Source organism: Anabrus simplex, chromosome 8 (assembly GCF_040414725.1).
Source record: "Anabrus simplex isolate iqAnaSimp1 chromosome 8, ASM4041472v1, whole genome shotgun sequence".
NCBI classification, from domain to species: domain Eukaryota; kingdom Metazoa; phylum Arthropoda; class Insecta; order Orthoptera; family Tettigoniidae; genus Anabrus; species Anabrus simplex.
The window spans coordinates 195,726,150-195,749,670 of NC_090272.1; the positions used below are offsets into that span (position 1 = coordinate 195,726,150).

Below are 23,521 nucleotides of genomic sequence, written 5' to 3' on the forward strand. Positions count from 1 at the left end.
AAATTCTCCATTGTGGCACGTACAGTTATACTTATCACGTCGGGGTCACCAAATTAAATGTTGGGTTAGACACTCGCGCACTACCCGTGTCACAGATCCTTGCACCAACATTAAAAAACCACAGAACATCATCTATACATGTAAACACAGTTCAAAACACAGAACATACTTTCACACGAGATTTAATTCTCCAGACATCTACAAACCACAAACAATCACACCATTTTCTTTTTACACACTCCCCCGAGTCCTCCATTTCCAAAGAGTACATAACCAGGTTCAAGGAAGTAAACAACACAAAGAACACATATTACTGGTTTCCCACAGTAGGGACATAACTAGGAGCACTTAACAGGGCAAACACAATGACAGGCCAGCTTCTGAAGAGGGAGCAACTGAAGAGACTAGGATAAACATGAAGAACAAAAGGACGACTACATTCTCTACATTTTCGTTCACTGCAGTCTTCAAATAGAAAGACTGTCTCCTCATCAATCACAACTTCTCCATATCTATGAATGGTGGATCCAGTACAGATTTAAGTGGGTGGGGGGTAAAGTTCATATTTTTATTTTATTTTCACAAACTTATCTACTAAGCACATATTTGTTCAAAAAAGGGTCATTTTATGAAAAATTTTACACTACGTATAAAGTTCAGAAAGTGAATTATTTTAGAACTTATTTTACATGTAAGTCATCTGTAAGTGTCACTGAAGTTAGCAAGCAAACTTCTCTATTATTTATTCAGGTTCATTGCTGATGTTATGTTGGATGTGATGTTGAAGAAAGGAGGACAAGACTGTACTTCATGTGAAGTTTAAATTTAAAAAAATAAAATACAAGATTTTCTCTGTTTATAGCACATGTGACAAGTCTTAAGAACTTTCCTTGGGCTTTTAATGCTTCCTCTACTTCACTGATTGATTCATTATAAATTTTGCCAAATACAATACAAGGTAGATACGAAGTGACACGTATGAATATATTTAATTTTCACGTGATATTAATTTGTTATGTAAATATATTTTGTATGATAGCAAGATGATTTCTGAAACAGTAGATAAATATTTATGGTGTTCCACAGTCAACAGCCACTGGTTGTGAAGGAATTAGAACATTTAGTTATACGGTGCTTGGGTATGTCCATAAGGTGAATCTGTTTTCTTGTTTGTGGACAGATGCTCTAATATTGAAATCATCAGAAAGAAAGAAAGAAAGAAAGAAAGAAAGAAAGAAAGAAAGAAAGAAACGGCAGATGTGATATTCTCTCTGAACAGGAATGTACTTTCCAGACTTTCAAATTGATACTTTTAATACCTAATTTACTTCTACTTTGGATAGAAGCTGATATCCAGCTAACACCAGAAGAATATGACAAATTTGTGGATGCAGTGAAGAAGGCATTTTGGTTATCTATATCCGAGTTTGCAGGACACAATATATATATATATATATATTTTTTGCTATTTGCTTTACGTCGCACCGACACAGTTAGGTTGTATGGTGATGATGGGACAGGAAAGGCTTAGGGATGGGAAGGAAGAGAGCTAATATCAATGATAGCACAGAACAAGAGAGAAAAATGGTTAAAACTAGTGGAGGAAACTGACTTTTCTGTTAATAGTCAGAAGCTTGGAGACTACTGAAGAAATTAGATAATGATAAGAGTGCCACTTACACAAACATCACTGCCAATAAAATTGAATCACAACTAATAAATAACAATTCACCAAGATCTTCATTTAGAAAATCAGAGTTCAAACTTGAAGATAAGGCACACAATCAGAACAGTGAATTCACTAGACCATTTGACCTTCATGAATTAGAAGCAGCCGTCCATACATGTAAGAATGGCAAGGCAAGCAGGATTGGATGATATCTGTGTTGAACAAATTAAACATTTTGGTAATGTCATGAAAATTTGGCTTCTAAATCTTTACAATCACTGCCTTTCATTCTTCAAGATACCAAAATTATGGCACAAGGCTCGAATAATTGTTATTTTGAAGCGTGGTAAAGAACCGAATGACCCCAAAAATTCTAGACCAATATCACTTCTTTGCCAAATCTATAACATCCTAGAGAGAATGATCTTAAATTGTTTAACTATTATAGTTTATTCCATTCTCATTCCTCAGCAACCTGGATTCAGAGCAGGGAAAAACTTTACTTCTGAAGTCCTACATCTTACTCATTTCATTGAAGATGGTTTTGAAAGGAAAGAGATCAAAGGTGTAGCTTTCGTTGATCTCTCTGCTGCATAACACACCATAAACTACAGAATGCTGTTACATAAACTCTATCACCTTACTAACAATCATGGATTCACTGTGATGATAGCTGTACTTTTACAGGATCATCAGTTCTTTATCGACTTTCAAGAACATCATAGTCGATGGAGAACTCAGAAGAATGGATTGCTCCAGGGAAGTATCCTGTCTCCCATTTTATTTAATGTGTACACCAATGATCAGCCAGAGCCGCAAGGCTGCAAAAGCTTCACATACGCTGATGACCTTGCTCTTGTTGCTCAGTCAGAGCAGTTTGAGGTCATAGAACATACGCTCAGTTGTTCTCTAGGACAACTTTGTACTTACTATGAAAGGAGCAACTCATACCAACCCTAGTAAGACTAGGGTATGTGCCTTCCACGTGAAACATATGCAAGCTAATTGGAAACTCAAAGTGTTCTGGAATGGTACGTTATTGGTTCACTGCTTCCATCCTATATACCTAGGGGTCATCTTGGACGATACATTTTCATACAAAGAGCAGTGCCTTAAGTTAAAGCAGAAAATCTCTTTGAGGAACTGGCTCCTCCGTAAACTGGCAAGGACTAGCTGGGGTACCCATCCCTAAACGTTAAGACCAACAGCACTGGCCCTGTGCTATTCAGCAAGAGAATATGGCTGTCCTGTATGGTATAAGTCAGCCCCTGCAGAACAGGTTGATGTTGCCTTAAACGAGAATTGCAGGATTATTTCAGGTTGTTTGAGAGCAACTCCCACCAATAAAGTGAACTATCTGGCTGGGATTGCTCCATCTAGTATCAGAAGGGAAGTGACCGCCAACAATGAAAAGAGAAAAATATTTTTCTATGACTTCACACCAATTCTATGGATATCGACCTGCTGAAAGGAGATTAAAATCGAGAAAGAGCTTCTTAACAACTACTCAACCATTACAAGGAACAGTTGCAAAAGCACGAGTTGTCATGTGGAAGGAGAGAACTAATAATTTGTCTGAATGGATGGAACCGAAAGAAAATCTACCTTCTGGCCACACAAAGAACTGGCTAATCTGGAAGTCCCTGAACAGACTGTGACCTGAAGTGCAAGAACAAGGGACAAGTGGCATTTTCCGACCAAAACAGTTCTGTGTGATTGTGGCGAATTTCAAACAACACAACATCTCTTTTTTTTTTTTTCTGTTATGCCCATCCAGATGTACAATGAGTGATTTGACTCAAGCTAACTGAGCTTGACTGCTCTCGAAGTGGCGAATTTTGGGCAGGAACTGTTTGAAGTCACTTGATGAACACATATTTACATACTTGTGTCTATTTCGTGCTTCTTTTTTATGTTTTCATGTTTCATATTTTGTACTTCAGACACAAAAAAAAAAAAAAAAACAACCTATATTTAACTTTTAAAGAAAAGTTTCATCATGTTCTGTTTTTATTTTTATTTTTATATAATGATAATTGGAAACTGTATATGGAAAATGAAAGGTTACACAATTTCTTGTTCTTTCCAGGTGCAAACCTAATGTTGTGGGTCGAACATGTGACCGATGCCATCCTGGCCATTGGGGTTTTCCGTATTGTGAAGTATGTGAGTGTGACTTGCGAGGAACTACGGCAGAGATATGTGATCAGGTAAAGGGTGATATTCCATACAGACACTTATACATTTGATTCAGGGAACCAAGAGCTTTGGAAAAGTGTTAATGATGAAGATCTCAAACTCAATGAAATTGTCATTTCTCGCCAGGATGAGTCAAATACATTTTAATCTGTCTCCACCATCACTCATCCATCATTATGTTCAAGTCCAAGTTCTATTGACTCATGCTGTTCTTAATAACCCTTAGTCTTTCTTTCTTTCTTTCTTTACAGTTCGTAATTCCATACTTTTGTTTTGACATGCTTATGTGTGTTTAATATGTTCAAGCTATTTTTTTTTCTCTCCATTTGATCACCTACTTTTCCCATCTTTAATTATTTTTGTATCTTTCCACTGTATCTCTCCTCGTCTTCTGTATCAGAGCTCTCATAATTAAATCATCATCTGGAACCAGCTCCAGGTTTCCCGGGTGCACTTATTTCCATCCATGTAGGTGTCTTCTTCCATAACTTGCTACAAATCTGCCACCTGAGTGACTTTCCTAAATGCAGATCAGTGGTGATTGATTAATGATTGATTGAAATCCAAACCTCATCAGTAGAGGTGTTAGTTTTTGTTAATTAGCAGTAAAACGAAAAACTCTATATAGAGGATAGGATGGTTTTATTTTCATGTATTTACACATTTCATGTTATCCAGGAGTGAATTTAAATAGCGAAATAATGCAAATTCTGTGAATAACACCACAAACACCACAATCTGCAAAATAAAAACATTTAAAAAAATATTTTTCCACACCGCTCCAAACATTATTGTCCACAAGCCGATATTCAAATTGTTTTGTGTCAATTCGAGAATGTTCGATTGTATCGTTTTCAAGGGGCAATCAATACTATAATATTATCGATAGTCTTGTTCCACGGCATCTGTCTTGGATGGTAGTGGTCTGCAGTGTGGCAGTGGTGAACAGCTGTTATCTCGTGGCAACTACATTTGTCTCCTGTTACATCGGTAGCGAGTGTAACTCATCTTCCACGTACTGTTGTGGATAAACCAGCTTAAGCCAGCAAGGATATATGTTCTTACAATACCTTAACTTTTTGAGCATGATTCCACAAAACATCCAACACAGCACAAGTCAAGATTCTCCAAACACATAATATAATTTTATAATGTCCAAATCAACATTATCCATTTTAAGAAAAGCCAAGTTGGTACCACATTTTACAATCAACGAATGACTTTCAGATAACAAGGACTTTAGCCTACATAGTTTTATCTAATTCTTGTTATGTGATCCCTTTATCTTTGGGTTTTAATTTGATATTCAGGCTGTAGCAGATGTTGTCCATGATATAAGGATGAAAAATGTACTAATTGATTTTAATTAAATTGATGTTTGTATGTAAGGTCTATGAACTCTCTCATAACATTTAGACCCTTCCACAAATCTGCATCCTGTCTATGTACATGATCATATTTTAAAACAGAGATAGACTTAACTGCAGACAGAAAGTATGTTCTTACTGGATCATGGATCTAAGTTCTTTTGAATTTAACCACTTCATGGAAAGATTGGAATTGTATTTAGATGTATTCTTGAAGCAGTTTTAGTATTAACGTTTAAGGCTCTTTCTGATTATCATTGTAGAACTCAGCTGAATGTACCTGCAAGGCCAATGTTTATGGACAAGCTTGTGACCTGTGTGTGGAAGGAACCTTCAACCCTCAAGCCAGCAATCCAGAGGGTTGTACTAAGTGTTTCTGCTCAGGCAAGACGAGTCGCTGTACCAGTTCATCACTATATAGAGCACAGGTAACCATCTTATTCTGTTATTATTCTGTTATTCATATTGCAAAAAGTTTATAATAAGTCTTTTCCATTTGTTGGCTGTATTCACATGTGAGGATTACATACTGCTGTAGCTATGGTGATAAGAGTAGTAGCTTTTATAACATTCAGATAACTGACAGCAACAATTCTTCTTCTTCTTCCACTTTTCCCACACTTGTGGGGTCGTGAGTGCAAACTGTATTGTACATGTGGATTTGGCCCAGTTTTATGGCCGGATGCCCTTCCTGACACCAACCCTATATGGAGGGATGTAATCACTATTGCGTATTTCTGTGGGGGTTGGTAGTGTAGTATGTTGTATGAATATGAAGAGGAAAATGTTGGGACGAACACAAACACCCACTCCCTGAGCCAGAAGAATTAATCAGATGCGATTAAAATCCCCGGCCCAGCCGGAAATCGAACCCGGTACCCTCCGAACCGAAGGTCTCAACACTGACCATTCAGCCGAGGAGTTGGACAACTGCAACAATTATTGTGGCATTTCTCATACCTCATACTTACAAGGCACTGCAGTTTAGGCTAGTAGAGCAAATAGATCATCAACTTGGTGAATCTCAAGATCGATTCTGGAAAGGGAGGTCCTGTGTTGAGCAGATTTGGTTCTTGAAAAGGGTATTGGAAAATTGTCTCTAAGGTCCTGGTAGTGGTCTTCGTTGACTTTAAAAAAGCCTATGACTCAGTTGACTGTGAATTATTGTTTGCCATCTTGATAGAATTTGAAGTGGATTATAAAACAGTGGAAATTATCAAGCAAACTCTAACAAGGACACATTCAAAAGTAAAATTCATGGGAGAATTATCCAAAGAGTTTTTAATTAAAACTGGCATCAGACAAGGTGATGGACTGTCCCCAAATCTCTTCAATTGCATGTTAGGAAAGGTCATCTGAGAATGGGAAAAGGAATTATCCGGGAAAAGGTTACTGAGCAATGTTCACATTGGAGGTTCAAAAATCGGCATGAGAGTCAATTGTCTTGCCTTCGGCGATGATGTGGCAATCCTGTCAAGAAATGTAGAGACAGCTGTAGAACAAATAAACATGCTGAAAGAACAGGCAGAGAAAACTGGCCTCCAAATGTCTTTAGAGAAAACAAAGTACATAACCAATATCCGAACAGCACCTCAACACCTAACAACAGAGTACAGTAAAATAAAAAAAGTGGACAGTTTCAGATATCCTGGTGAGATAGTGCAGATGAAAACTAGTGAGAAAGAAGCTAACAACAGCAGGCGAGAGAAGATGACTGCAGCTTTTCGTAGGACACGTGTTCTATACGAGAAAAAGGTGATCTCAACAAAAGCTTAACTCAGACACTATAACACAGTGATGAAATCAGAGTGTCTGTACGTAGGTGAATGCCTTAGAATGACAGGGAAAGGCTGGACTGGGAGAAGGAGAGAAGTATGAGTGCAAATAATGGGCCCTAAGATAGATGGACAGTATAGACTCCAAGGAAGAGAAGAGCTATATGGGGATAATGAACGGCAGATGGAGCCAATAAGGAAACGATGACTGAAGTTCTACGGACATCTATTCAGGATGGATGCAACCTGACTAATGAAGCTGATTTTTAAGGTATTGGACAACAGACCTAACGTCTCGGATAAGTGGTTCAAGGAAGTAAGGAAGGACCTCAAGAGCATGGTACTGAATCAGGAGGACATCTCTAATCGATCAAAATACAGATCAGTGATCGACAACTTTAAGGGCTTCCACGATGAGCAAAAGCAGAACAGTGGCTGGACAGAAGAGAGAAGACAGGCGACCAGAGAAAGAATGCAACGCTTTTGGGCTGCAAAGTACTTCCGGAATTGCCTTATAATTATTTGATGTGGTCTCAGATGGTCCTAAACAAGAAAATAAAAACTGAGCTTTGAATCTTGATGCTGATAGTGTTTATATTCTCATAGTACAAGGATATCAGAATTCTAGTCCTGGAACTCTTTTCTCAAATTCATTCTCATTTTGCTTAGTTTGTTAGTAGCAAGTAAGAACACTCCTCTGGGACCCTAAAGTAACAAGTACAAAAGTGCCTTGCTGTCACTCCTAAAAGGAACTAAAATGAATCATAAATTCATACCCTTCTTTTTGCTGCGTGGAAAAAAATCTATATTTCTAGACTTTTGAGATACAAACTGAACAGTAACATACTCTCCTGGATTTTCAATGACTTTCTGCAGAAGTTAGGACAATTTTTTAAATTCTATTTCTGAAGAAATCTGCTGGTTTGGAGTTAAGGAAGTTGTCAAGCCAAGTTCTTAGTGCATTTTTTTTTTTTTATCAAAGGAGTTTCCTTGGATTTTCTTGGATAACTGATGGCACCACAAATCATAAATGCTTCGACACTACAATTTAGGTAACCCCCATGATATGTGATACTGGTTGTGTATGTATATCCTGAATAAATGCCACAATTCTGGCTTGGTCAAACTGGAAAATATGCATTGCACTTGGAAAAGAAAAACACTAGCTGAAGCTTGTAGTCCACTGTATCCACTACTATCAGTCTTTACCTGAATTGGCATAGTTTACTCCAGGCTCAACACAGACCATAGACAGTGACATCTGCTGCATTGTAAACAAACAATATTGAATTACTTATGTGCATACATTGCTCTCTACCTGATCTAACAATGATGTCTCAATTCCTGTTTCCTTTCTCACCATGTCATTCCTTAACTTGTCCAGTTTTGTTTTTTGAATTGTGGACCTGAGGAACTTCATCTCATATGCCTGTGATGAGCTCTTCTTAGTGAGAGTGCATGTTTCAATACTATAGGTTGAGGTCGATATGAAGTATTGACTGAACATTGCCAGCTTTGTTTCTGCTGTTACTTCAGGGTCCCAGAGGAGTGTTCTTACTTGCTGGTAAAAGTGAGAGCCAGGTGAACATTACTCCAACCCGGGATCGACTGGCATTTGAACCTCAGCCAGCCAGCAGCTAAACCACTGCCTTAATCATGTTCCAATTCATGTTAAAGAAAATATACAATGTAGGCCTAATTTGATTTGTTTTCCAAAGCCTTTCTGGGTTTTTTTCTTTTTTGTTAATAAGGTGATTTAGAATATTGTGTTGTAGGAAGCAGAAATATGGAGGCTCTTAACTACCAGATGGAGCATTTCCAGATGTGGGTTCCTTTATGGAAATTGATCGTACAGATCCTTTCTACCAACCCTGGAATTTTGTAACATAGTCATTGGTATACCCTGTATATCTTTGTAAATGTTCAGACAGGTACTTACTCTTTCACTCTCTAGGTGTCTCATCTTGAAGATTGGCTGTTGGCTGGTATTTCTATCAAGAAGGATGTCATCATCCAGCTACTGACGACGTTACCGATGCAGCTGGATGATGCTGTTGGAGCTGACCTCACCTTGCCAGAAACTCAAGACAAAGTAGTTTATTTCCTGACACCTATTGAGTACCTGGGCAACAAGCTGACCGCTTATGGAGGAAACCTTAACTACACTCTCTTCTACACCACTGATCCTCGAGGTAAGTCCTTCATAGGTCGATATTGATCTCTCCCCACCACCCCCACCCCATCTTGGGTTTACAATGAATTGTGATGAATGTTTATAACTTGTTTTCTAATCTTGAGCTTTTAAATTATGATGAATGGGTATAACATTTATATACCACTTCTCTTTTCTCTTCTCCTTTAATAGATGCTGGTGACCACGTGTTGCATTTCTGTCCAGTTGGTCGCATGTGTAGTAGACTATTGACAGTAAATAGCCCAGTCAATTGCTTTGTACTGTGTAGCCATGATATTCTTCTTTGACTTCTTCCTCTTTTACCTTTGACTTTACCTTGTATAATCAGCTGTAGAAGGTAAGTTTGGAATCTCATAAGGTATGTCCCAGACTCCATGAGAGATATGTTTCAGGACTTCCTCATTAGTTACTCTTGCCACCCATGGTATTTTAACCCTTTAGCACTCAGCCTATATGCAGGGGTTTGCTCAAAGACACTCAGACTAATTTCTGTCATTTTCCAAACCAAATTACAAAAAATCAACATGCAAACAGTTTAACACACATTAAAATAAAATAAATCACACTAATACAGGAAACTATGAGCATTTCAGAAATGAATATACCTAGGACGTATTGTTAGTGGTAAAGCCAAAAAAAATTATTAAATTTTGAAAATAAATTTAAAAAAATAATTTTAAATGACTGAAAAATCAGACATTATTGAGTCTTCCTTCTTTACTCTTGGACGTGAAAGAAAGAACATTTAATTCTGTATAATTTGATATCAGTATTGTGTGTATGCTGCAATTCACTCATGAAGAATGGCAAAAAAGTTTTTCAGTGTACATGTAACGGTCATCGATGTCAGGTCCTCGCGGTCCGATGCACGGTGAGCAGCTGTGACTGTGTCATTTCCCCACATAATGCGAATCACTTTCGGCAAAAGAAGATCATTATTACTGTCTAAATCATCTGAAAATTCAAGGATATCAGCCTCATTCGGCCTTGAATATGGCCTAACCATTACGATAAAAAGACGACGCAAGCACATGCAACAACGGAGTTATGAAAAGGAGTAAAATTATAGTTTGCGAAGTACAGCGAACACACGATATACCAAAGAAATGAAATAAACTCCAAACTAAACTCACAGCAAGATGAAATTGTTGTGTTCATAAGCCAACCAAAACAGATCTACGCAATAAAACTTCAAATTACCACAACATAAACATTCACGGTCAACAGATTTCATTTGTCGAAAATAAAAATATTTTGTATGGCTGGTGGATATATCTGTAGAGTAAAACGCAAATTCAATGCTTTAAGGTACCGTCACGATCAACTGTTATGATTTAACAGCCACGCAAATGACCAAAATCCCTAAATAGGACAGAGCCGATGTATCGGCGCCGAGAACTTTCTCGCCATAACCTCTCGCGCCGAAGAGCGCTGAGTGCGAAAGGGTTAAGCACCCTAGGGTAAGTCCACATTTTCAGTTCAAATTGTGGTAAATGTTTTTGAAGATAAGTCTTTTTTTTTGTCCTTCTATTTTCCTCAACATCTGCCTTAATCTAATTTTTGGATAACACTGTACCCTAGTTCCTTTTCCTCTCTACACTTTCTCCACATGCCTAACAATTGAACTTTGCGGTTGTGAGAGCTGGACTGTAGGAAAAAAGGTAAGAGATTTATTGGAAGCAACTGAAATGTGAATTTGGAGAAAAATGACAAGGACATGTTGGGCTGAAAGAAAAAAAAAAAATAATAATAATCATCGAGATGTTCTAAAGGAAATCAATGAACAATGGAGACGGATAAAGGATATGGAAAGAAGGAAAATAAAACTAGTGGGTCATATCCTGAGACATAAAAACTTTCTAGTAAACATCTTTGAAGGAAAAATACTAAGACAGAAAGGAAGAGGAAGACCAAGGAAGATATAGTTCAAGGATGTGAGAAACTTACGGGATTTAAAAACTACAAGGATGTGAACAGAACAGCAGGACTGAGAGAAGGATGGTTGCAGTGACAAGGCTTAGCCTTTAGTGTATGATGATTTCATTATTTATACCCAGTTCCAAATTAAGTTTTCAAATTATGTAGGCTTCAGTATTTTATTTGCCTTTCTTTTGAGAATTATAAAACGATCTTCTTCCAGGCAATTATTGTTCATTAATCATTTTACTATTCAAGCATGACTTCATTTGTATTCTGTATATATTTTACACCTTTGTTGTAACTTGATGGCACAGTTCCTATCCTCGCCTCTAGATTGGGGCTTCATTCATTCCATTCCTGATCTGGTCAAATAACTGGAAACAGGCTGTGGATTTCTATTTGTAGCTTGACTTTTTAACAAATGCTTCTCAATCATGAACGATTTAAGTTAATGCTCATAAGAAGTGTTCTGTGATCTCTATTCTAGGATCTGGCTATGCTGTGAGTGAACCCGATGTCATCCTGCACAGTGGAGATATCTACCTGCTCCACTCTTCAGAAGAACAGCCTCCAGCGTTGGTGATGTACACTGCCTCCGTGCCCATGGTGGAAAGTAGCTTCCAGCAACCTAACGGACTTCCAGCTACCAGAGAGCAGCTCATGCAAGTTCTTACCAAACTAGAAGGCATCTACATCCGAGCCTCATACTGGAACGACAGTGTCACTACGCGGTAAAGTCCTTTTTTCATGTTTTTTTCTTTCTTCAGGAAACTTTTTTAAAAATTTATTACAAATGTGGGAAGAACTTCACTTGACTTAATGTGAAATTATGACTGAAAGTGTTAATGGTCTATAATTTAATATCCATTCTATTCTTCAAAGCATTATTTGAACATTAATTTAATATCCATTCTATTCTTCAAAGCATTATTTGAACATCTTTTGTAGACTTCAAGTGTAATGAAACCTTTATATATGTATTATCTACCAAAGACAGGATATAGGCAATGAATCAAGATGAATAGGAAGGAGGAAGGAAGGTTAACCTAGGGGATAATATACCATTGCTAGGCAAGAACTTCCCCAATTTTTCTGGTATAAAATAGGCCCAGTCAACTTGTGTTATGGTGTAATCTGACCATTACAAGTTACAAATCTTCTTAGGTCCGTATTTAGCAATATATACCTTTCTGAAAGAATGTTTCTTGAGGGCTCCACCTTTTCAATACATTATGTTTTTTATTAATTTACATAAATAATGTTACATCATTACTATGCCTTAAGTGGGACATGTTATGCAGGCAGCCCTGTTTTACTTAATTTTATTCATCACAAGGCAACGAAAAAGAAAAACAGTCAGACAACTGACCACATCAACAACATCCCATGAAACCACATCTGAATTTTTATCTCAAAAAACAAACATCACAAAAAAGTGGCAATCAAGTCAGTGAAGTTTTCGTATGTTGCACACACGTTGGACATTATAGACTGAGCAATCCACGCCAGCCCAATGTCATTGTATGTAACATTGGATTGAACTAGTATATCATTGAGTTTTAAAGTGTAACAATCATGTCAAGGATGTTTTTAGGAGATGTATAGTATGTGTAAGCATAGCTTTTTAAACAGAGCAATTCATGTTAGCCGGATGTTTTTATAAGATATATAGCATGTGTAAGCATAACTTTTTAGATGGAGCAATTCATGTTGGTCCAACTATTTTAAATATTTCATCCTAAACAAAGCCTAGGATCCTAGCAATTTTGATCTTAGATATCAGGAACAGCGGCTGAAGATGCCTAAAAATAGGCAAAACATGTCCCGCTTAAAGACATAGTAATGATGTAACATTATTTATGTAAATTAATAAAAAACATGTAATGTATTGAAAAGATGGACCTTCAAGAACATTTTTTCAGAAAGATAATCTGAGCAGGCATGAACTACATTTATTTACTCCCTTCTCAGTACCACAGATGCAACGTACAGTATCAAAATAGATTTATCCAGGAATATATTGTGACAAGACTAGTCAAGGAACTTTCCAAATGCAGATCCTTTAAAGTGGAGAAATTTATTTATTACTAGCAAGATACCCGTGCTTCGCTACGGTATTATCCTGAAATTTATAATTGAATGCTTATTGTTTTAGATATATAATCCGCCGAAATTCGCGATCTGACTCGTTTTCTGCGAGAATCCACCAAAATTCCCGATCTGACTCGTTTTCTATTAGATTAGGTCACGTTTCCTCCCATTGTTCAATCTTCCTTTCCAGCAATCGATTTCGTACTTCCCGGGCTAGGCTCAGGTATTCCTCCCGGTCAGTTGGGTCCGTAATTCTTTGTCATCTTTTCCTATAATAATTTTTAATATAGATAAAATCCTTCAGGAGATCCGGCGTGGTGTCATATTGGGTGCCTTGGCGGTACTGAACCCGCGGCCGGACTGCATTCTTAGTCATTACCCGTCCAGGAGCCGTTTCCGGCGCGGTCCGCACATTTGACGACGGTCCGGAACATTATTATTATTATTATTATTATTATTATTATTATTATTATTATTATTATTATTATTATTATTATTATGTGTTGCTGGAATGGCTGATGACAGGGAAAACCGGAGTATCCAGAGAAAAACCTGTCCCGCCTCCGTTTTGTCCAGCACGAATGACACATGGAGTGACCGGGATTTGAACCACGGAACCCAGCTGTGAGAGGCCGGCGCGCTGCCGCGTGAGCAACGGAGGATCCTTATAAGTACATTAAGAACAGTAAAATCAATTGGTCTCACCTCCTTCTACACCCCACCGCCGTTAAGTTTATTTACCGCCACCCCCCCCCACCAAAAGAGAAGACGTGTTTCCTTATGTTTAAAGGAGATTCCAAACACCAATGTTCACGTCTATTACCTTCAGTTTTGAGATTTAATTTTTTCACTTCATTTCACACTACTCCCCCCCCCCCCCCCCCAAGTGAATTTTCCCGCAAAAAATACTTGTTTCTTTAATAGTAAAGGATCTTCTAAATACCAATTATCATGACTCTAACTTCTTCAGTTTTTGATTTATGTGTCCTCATGAAAGGAATTCAACTCCTTTACACTCCCACCCTCCAAGATGATTTCCCACCCAAAACGCGTTTTTCTTTGTTTTTAAAGGAGAACCAAATACGAATTTTCACGTCTGTAACAACTTTAGTTTTTATTAGATGTATATATTCTCATACAATTAAGTCAATTAATTTTTCAATTCTTTCACCCCCCTCCCCCACTTCATTGGTTTTTCCGAGAATACGTGTTTCTTTACTTTTAAAGCAGATTGCAAATATCAAATTTCACGTCTGTAACATCTTCATTTTTGAGATATCAGTAGCCTAATTAAAAGAATTCAACACCATTTTCAGTCATTTTACCCCCCCCCCCCCCTCCACCCAAGTGGTATTTCCGAAAAATAAATATACACGTTTCTTTATGTTTAATAGAGATAAAAAATACCATTTTCACTTCTGTAACATGTTAAGTTTTTTTTAGATATACTGTAAAAATTCTCATTTTAAAATTTCACCACTTTTGAGTTCCCCTTAAGTGGAGTTTCCAAAAACAAATCACCTATGTTTCTTTACATTTACAGGAGATTCCAAACATCCACTTTTTACGTCTGTAACATTTTACGTTTCCAAGATATTCTGTAGAATAGTCTTTCAAAAAATTCACCCCAATTTGTCACTCCTGTTTAACCGCCATTAATTGGATTTTCGAAAAACTAAAAAATACGTGTTTCTTTATTTTTAAAGGAGATCCCATATACAAATTTTCAGTTCTGTAATATCTTTCGTTTCTGAGATACACGTATCCTCATTAAAGGTATTCAACCCATTTTTCACCCTTTTACGCCCCTTCTATTGGGATTTACAGGAAACAAAAAAATACGTATTCCTTTATTTTTAGAGGAGATTCTAACTACCAATTTTTACATCTGTAAATTTTAAAGTTTTAAGATGTAGACACACTCATTTTAAAAAATTCACCCCCCTTTTCACCCCCCAATATTTGGATTTTCCAAAAACGAAAAAATACATGTTTCTTTACTTTTAAATAGATCCCAAATACCAATTTTCAGGTCTGTAATACCTTCAGGTTCTGAAATATAAGTAGCCTCACTAAAGGCATTCAACCCATTATTCACCCTTTTACACCCTTCCTATTGGGATTTTCCGAAAACAAAAGAATACTTGTTTCTTTATTTTTAAAGGGGATTCTAAATACCAATTTTCACATCTATAACCTTTAAAAGTTTTGAGATATAGATACATTCATTTTAAAGTATTACCCCCTTTTCACCCCCACTTAATTGGATTTTCCAGAAACAAAAAAAATTGTATTTCTTAATTTTTAAATGAGATCCCAAACACCAATTTTCAGTTCTGTAATATCTTCAGTTTCTGAGATATAAGTAGTCTCATTAATGGCATTCAACCCCTTTTTCACCCCTTTTCACTCCTCCTGTTGCGATTTTCCGAAAACAAAAAAATACACATTTCTTTATATTTAATGACGATTCTAAATACCAATTTTTACATCTGCAAACTTTAAAAGTTTGGAGATATAGATTCACTCATTTTAAAATTTCACCCCCCTTTCACCCTCTCATTAATTGGATTTTACAAAAACAAAAAAATACGTGTTTCTTTATTTTTAAAAGAGATCAAGAGTATCAATTTTCAGGTCTGTAATATCTTCAGTTTCTGAGATATAAGTACCGGTATCCTGATTAAAGGCATTCAACCTTTTTTCCCCATTTTCACCCTTTTTCACCCCTCCTATTGGGATTATCTGAAAACAAAAAAATACGTGTTTCCTTATTTTTAAAGAAGATTCTAAATACCAATTTTTACATCTGTAAACTTTAAAAGTTTTGAGATATAGATACACTCATTTTAAAATTTCACCCCCCTTTTCACCCCCTTAGCGAAGGAATATCCAAAAATCCTCTCTTAGCGAGCACCTACATCTTAATATGAATATATGCCCAAAATTTCATTTCTTTATGTCCAGTAGTTTTGGCTCGGCGATGATGAATCAGTCAGTCAGTCAGTCAGTCAGTCAGTCAGTCAGTCAGGACAAGTTACTTTATATATATAGATTTGCCTGAACCAGTGCCATTGAAGTGATCTGTAAATTGGCCTTTGTGTGAACATTGTCACTGCTTGTTACAGGCTCATGAATGTGACACTAGATGTTGCTGCAGAGGCCTACAATCCTGTCTTAGGTAAAGCTGTAGCTGTGGAGCAGTGCCAGTGTCCTCCTAACTACAAGGGTCTGTCCTGCGAAGACTGTGCTTCAGGATACTACCGCGCTCAGACTGGACCATTCGGAGGATTTTGTATTCCTTGCCAGTGCAATGGCCACTCTGACAAATGTGATCCCATCACAGGAATATGTTTTGTGAGTCAATTTGCTTCACTTTATCAGTTAGGCTATTGAAATGTCAGACACTTGTAACTTATAGAAAAGCTAGTATATAGAAAGAGAGGAACTTGGGTAAGAACACACAGTAGAATAAACACAATGACAGGCTGGTGTGAGATGAGGTAGTAATGGAAAGAAGAGCCATGCTGAGTGCTGGCCTTCTGAACACAAGTTGGTGGGTTTAATCCCCATCTCAATGAGGTGGTACTTGAAGATGCTCACATGTGCCAGTCTTGTGTGATCGATTTACTAGCACTAGGCTCTTCACCTAAAGGACAAAATTCATGCTCCTTAGCATCTTTGACAACTATAAGAACTGTTAGTGGCACATGAAATCAGTAATATAATTAATTATTAGAAAGAGAAAACAAACAAAAACTCTTCAAATAGATTGGCTCTCTCCTCAACATTCCCAGTTCTAGATCAGTTTCTTCTCAGCACCCAACCAGTTCATTCAACTGAGTACAGCTTGCTGCCTACTGCTAATTCGATAAGCTGGTAACTGGGAGACACCGAGCTCGATAGCTGCAGTTGCTTAAGTGCGGCCAGTATCCAGTATTTGGGAGATAGTGGGTTCGAGCCCCACTGTCGGTGGCCCTGAAGATGGTTTTCCATGGTTTCCCATTTTCACACCAGGCAAATGCTGGGGCTGTACCTTAATTAAGGGCATGGAGATTTCCTTTCCACTCCTGGCCCTTTCCTATCCCATCGTCGCCATAAGACCTATCTGTGTCAATGCGGCGTAAAGTAGCTTGCAAAAAAAAAAACCAAAAAAAAACCAAACAAACAAACAAACAAACAGGGAGACAGGGATATAAGGACAGTTGGAGAAATACATATAGCTATATTAGAACACAGAAGAGAGTGAGAAATAAAATTCCAGGCCTAAAAAGGGTGTCAGGAGTTCATAACTGATGATGGTGAAAAGATCAATTTTCAATAAACAATATGGTGCTATAGTTGGGATTCAAGGTGGAGGGGAAGATTCAGATTAGAAAATTACTATGATTTTGGACAGCTGAAGATCAATAACAGTTAAATTTATAAGGGAAATAGGGCATTAGATGCAAGAAAAGCTGTAGGAGTTGATGGCATAAAGGGGGGGGGGGGATGGTTAAAGAAAATGGGATGGGCTAATATAGATCCTACCTTACTTGAGATGGACATTTGATTGTTTTCTGAATATTGGGGTCATACCTGAAAAATGGAGAGAGGCTCTGATAGTACCAGTGTACAAAGGTGAAGGAGAAAGGAAGATAGTAGAACTACAGACCAGCTTGTCTTACATGTGCCATATCATCACTTAAGAAACAATACTGTGTATCTGACAATAAGCATAGTAAAATCAAATGAACACGGCAGAAATTATTCTAATGAATGACATATCTGTATATGACTGGGAAGCGTGACCAGTCTTCAGGAAAATAATGGATAGGAAGAGCACTGTTCGTTATGCAAAGTTTTTGAAGGTATAGTAGATTAACATATAAGGGTATGTTCAGAACATACTGGTTGGCTAAACACTAGGCAATTCGGTTTCAGGGCAGGATACTCTTGGGAAGCCAAGTCTACTGGTTTCTAGCAGGATGTGCCTGAAGTTTTAGACAAGAGTAAACAGCTGGACTGTATAGCAATAGGCTTGTGTAAAGTCTCTGGCAGGGTAAACCATGACAAAGAGAAAAATAGGACTGGATGAGAGGATAGGATAGTCCGCCCACCTTTTAGCGATATCTCTTTTTACAGTGATGAGGTGTAAGAAGCGAGCTCTCCCGGTTCTGGTAATACTGTCAACTGAATGGACATGAAATCTGAATTGTGTCGATAATATGTTCGATCGATATAAATTTTCTAAACCTTTATTATCTTAAGCCATCAACTGTGTCATACACACGTTATATACCATTATATAACATTTCTCGATGCGAATCTTGTTCCTAGCATGAATTTTATAGTTTGGATTTGCTGTGTAAACAACAACAGTACTAGTACGTAAAGTGTATGTCAGATGTCGCACAGCGATGCATAAGCGATTCATAGTTTGTGTTTCAAAGGTTGCCAATACAAATCTCGAAAATACCAGAGGTCGACCGATTCAGCTCTAGGGTGTCCATGTATCACTAAAAGGTGGGCGTACTATAGATTGGGTGAGAGTTTTCCTGAAGGACAGGAAGCAGAGGGTAAAGGTAGAGGAGTCAGTATCTGGACCTCGGAAAGCAGGGAGTGACATACTGTAAGACAGTAAAATGGCATATTTTATGTGAACAATATACAAGATGGATTGAACTCATAAATCAGATATTTTGCAGATAATTTAGTTGTATACAGAAAAGTGAACTATTTAAATGAGTGTAAAAAATGCATACCTGGACTCAGAGAAATGGGCTGACAATTAATTTTGAAAAGAGTCAAGCACTTAGCTTTGGAAAAAAGACACACAGGATAGAGGGCAATTACAAAATAACTGGGGAAAAGATAAATTTTGAGGATAATTGTAGATATTTAGGGGTCATATTAGTGGGTGGTAAATTTCACTGGGGAAGGCACATATAGGATGTGGTCAAAAAGGTATTTAAGTCACTGCACGTGTTAATGAGGATGTTAAAATGTGTATGTAGGTGCGTGAAAGAGATGGCATGTTTAACACTTGTAAGATCCCAACTAGAGTACTCTTTAGGCATGTGGGATCCATATCAAGATATTTTGATAAAAAGAGTTGGAGTGAGTACAGAGGAAAGCAGCTAGGTAAGTGATACCACAAGACGACTAGTGGTGTTAGTACCATACTAAAGAAAGTCAAACGGGAAGGTTTATCGGAAAGGAGGTTGGGAGCAAGAATAGTGTGAATATATTTGACATAGCATGCAATCAACTTCATGATCTGTATCGATGTGTAAAGTATTTTATAAACTAAAATTAAATATTTATTCCACCTTACCGATACTACATATTTATTGCCATAAGCAATTTCTTCATTTAGTAGTATATGTTTTGTTTTTATACAAACATCGTCAGCTACAAGTCTCCTTGCTTAGGTGAAAACAATAAAAATGTACTAAGGCACAGCTTTTCTAAAATTGTCTAAAATTGTCTAAAAGCATGCATAAAAGCTTGGAAACTATTGCTTATTAAGGTAATGTAATGAGCTAAAGAGGAGTTCAAGTTAAAGTTTTTATGCATGTCTTTAGACAATTTTAGAAAAGCTGTGTCTTAGTATATTTTTATTGTTTTCACCTAAGCAAGGGCACTTGTAGTTGAAAATGTTTGTATAAAAACGAAACATGTACTGAAGAAATTGCTTAAGGCAATATATATATAGTATCGATAACACATAAAATAAATACAAATTTTAATCCACATTCTCAATACTTAACAATCGTGCAATGTTTATAAAAACATTACAATATACTATTACAAGGTACTAGTTTTGGTCCTATTAGGGCCATCATCAGCCTAGCCAAGATACATATGTGTATACCATAGTCCTAAAACAGAGTTGTGCGGTGAGATGAAAGATGAAAGAATGGACTGGGGATGTGGTGGAATGATATACATATAAAATGGTGAATATATGAACTGTTGTAGATGTAGCAATGTTATGTTGATCAGTGACAAATAAAATGTTTTGATATATGTCTCATAAAATTACATGTTAATCAACAATTGTCTCAAAATTGAATAAAATAAGCTCTATTTGACGAATAGTCTAAGGTTGCACATTTAAAAATTTGGGTTATGCCAGATTTTAAACAATGTCCAATGTTTCTATTGAGTTCTAGAAGATGTGAAGTTCAACATTGGCGCAGAGGGAATTATTTTGTGTGATGTCCAATAAATCCACATAATCCAAATTTTTAAATGTGCAACCTTAGACTATTCATCAAATAGAGCTTATTTTATTCAATTTTGAGATAATTGTTGATTAATATGTAATTTTATGAGACATATATCAAAAGATTTTATTTGTCACTGATCAACATAACATTGCTACATCTACAACAGTGCATGCATATATTCACCATTTTATATGTATGTCATTCCACCACATCCCCAGTCCATTCTTTCATCTTTCATCTCACTGCACAACTCTGTTTTAGGACTATGGTATACACATATGTATCTTGGCTAGGCTGATGATGGCCCTTATTGGACCGAAACTAGTACTTTGTAATAGTATATTGTGATGTTTTTTATAAACATCGCATGATTGTTAAGTATTGAGAATGTGGATTAAATTTTGTATTTATTTTATGTGTAATCTTAATTCAATACGGAACCAACTATGAAGTTTATAACCTTGAAAAATAGTATCGATAAGGAATAAATATTTAATTTTAATTGATCAAATAATGTACTTGAGATATAAGGGGGAAAGTGCTTGGGAGGATATTGGAAACAGATTAAAGACTAAAGGTTTGATCATGAGTTTATTGTTAAGTCAATGGCATAATTACTGGGAGAAAATATTCATTTGTGGAAAAGAGGGAAAGTGAATGGATCAGCTTACCAAATGACATCTCAATTCTTTCCCAAAAGATATGCTTTCATTCAAAGATAAAATGAGGTCATGGAAGGAGAATGTAAGAGCGCAACATGAGACAATATTTTGAGTAGTATGGTATATGTAAATATGTATAGCCTATAATTGTTTTGTAATTTTTATAATTTTTTTTCACTGGGAAAATAAATGTTCTTATAAACCATTTGTCCAATTGCCTGCTTACCCTCTTCTTGATGGGTAAGTCATCATGACACAACTTTTAAATTTTTTTTACATCTTCTCAGGAATGAGCACCTTTTGTCATGTGAAAATGTGGAATTCCACAGATGTAAATGCAAGTGAAATGTTAATCCTGAATGCATATTTGGTGATGTTGATAGGACTGCAAGAACAACACTGTTGGGGATCACTGTGAGATGTGTGCTGTTGGTTACTACGGCAACGCCACTTACGGAACACAAGTGGATTGTCTGATATGTGCGTGTCCACTGCCCATACCATCCAACAAGTAAGTGCAGTATATTGCTTGTAGGTACCACAGTAGATAATGATTTCATTACAGAATATGTTTATCTCTTCTAGAAGGTAAATGTGAGAGTCAGGTCTTTCACAACCTGAATATGGAAACATGAATTAATAATCATCAAAGTAAGTAATAAAATAAAATGAATTCAAATCATATATAGAAACTGGAAGTGTAACACGTAGAAAACATAACAGAAACAGATCAGTGACTAGAGAAGAAGGTGAAATGAATTTCTAGCTGCTGTTGCTGTAGATCTGTACGCTAGTTCGCGTGAAATCCCATAAGGATGTGGCATGAGTCAGGCAAGTGCACTACATGTTCTCCACCATCATAACTTCCATCCATATCAAGTGTTCTCCATTAAGAACTGCATGGAAACGACTTTGAAAATCATGTTAACTTTTATATATGGGTATTGAGACAAGATACACCAAGGTTTATCATGTAGCTGGTTTAGTGATGAAGCAACATTTACAAATCATGGCCAAGTAAACCTCCAAAATATGCACTTTTGGTCTGTAAACAAACCCCATTGACTTCATCAGGTGGAATGTCACTGTCCATGGAGTTTAAATGTGTAGTGTGGAATAGTGAACAATCAGATCATAGGCTTCTTTTTTTCATAGAAGGAACACTAGATTCTCAAAAGTATCTCAACCTCTCAACAGACCAACTTCCACAGATGTTATAAGATTGTCCGCAACAGACTAGAAAGAACGTGTGCAATCAGCATGATGGCTATCCAGCACATAGTGACATACTGTTGTTTTTGGATGAAGTGGACCTGTACCTTGGCCAGATTTGACCCCTTTAGATTTTTTCTCTGGGGAAAGCTAAAAAAACATTGTTTACAAGGAAATACCAACTATACCAGATGATATGAAACAATGTATTACTGCTGCCCGCGCTGAAATTTCTGATGAAATGCTAGAACGCATACATCAATCTTCACATGGCAGACTGGAAACTTGTAATAAAGCTGGTGGTATTCATTTTGAACACACCTTTCAAAGCCAATTCTCTTTCTTCTGCAGAATCCAAAGTATTTGTTAATTCACTTATTTCTAAAATTAGTGCTTTCACATAGTGCAGACAACTACCAGTATTTACCATTTTCAAAGTGCGATAGCTCGTAAACTACTTGTACTAGAATCCTGAAAAAAAGAGAAAAACACCTTTGACATTGTAATTTACTCCAGTTTTATTTTGTTAATGTCAATAGGAATTGCTCCATTTGAAAAAATATAATTCTACAATAAGTACCATTCTAATAATTATTAAAATTGCCAGGCTGAGTGTTTCAGATGGTAGGCTGGCCTCTGACCTCAACTTGGCAGGTTCAATCCTGGCTCAGTCCGGTGGTATTTGAAGGTGCTCAGATATGTCACCCTCCTGTTGATAGATTTACTGGCACATAAAATATCTCCTGCGGGACGAAATTCCAGCACCTTGGCAGCTCTGAAAACCATAAAAGTAGTTGGTGGGACATAAAAACAGTAACATTATTATTTAATTATTAAAATATCTCTATGGGCTACAATTATGAGCCTTGGTTACACTTCATTTCTATGAAAACACCACATCAATAGCACCTTTCATTTCAGAAATTTTTGGGGTGCAAGTTTTTTTAGGTGATTCACCCTGAATAGCTTACTGCACAATCAGGCTACCCCTGAATTTAAATACAGAGTTTCGAGAAAGTCAGTTTAGCTATGTTTTTCAAGTGATGTAATAACAAATGGATAGACCACCTGACCAACCGACTGACCAACTCTAGACTTTTGTGTAACTAATTTTAAGATAAAAACAGAGTGTGAGGTGAAAATATTTGAAACCATCTGGGGATCCTTCTAGTGAGCCAGGTTGGATTTGTATGAATGATTTGCCTACATCTGTTTCTT

The 23,521-nt window shown here is 36.8% G+C and overlaps 1 protein-coding gene across 1 annotated transcript in view; it reads left to right on the forward strand.

Moving 5' to 3' along the window:
- The window catches only part of LanA (laminin subunit alpha), a 389,558-nt gene that overhangs the window by 195,989 nt on the left and 170,048 nt on the right, over positions 1-23,521 (forward strand). Inside the window, exons 24-29 of the mRNA XM_067152600.2 lie at positions 3,759-3,879; positions 5,499-5,663; positions 8,965-9,202; positions 11,612-11,855; positions 16,344-16,572; positions 21,475-21,602. Coding sequence (XP_067008701.2) covers positions 3,759-3,879; positions 5,499-5,663; positions 8,965-9,202; positions 11,612-11,855; positions 16,344-16,572; positions 21,475-21,602 — 1,125 coding nt within the window. The remainder of the gene's footprint in view (positions 1-3,758; positions 3,880-5,498; positions 5,664-8,964; positions 9,203-11,611; positions 11,856-16,343; positions 16,573-21,474; positions 21,603-23,521) is intronic.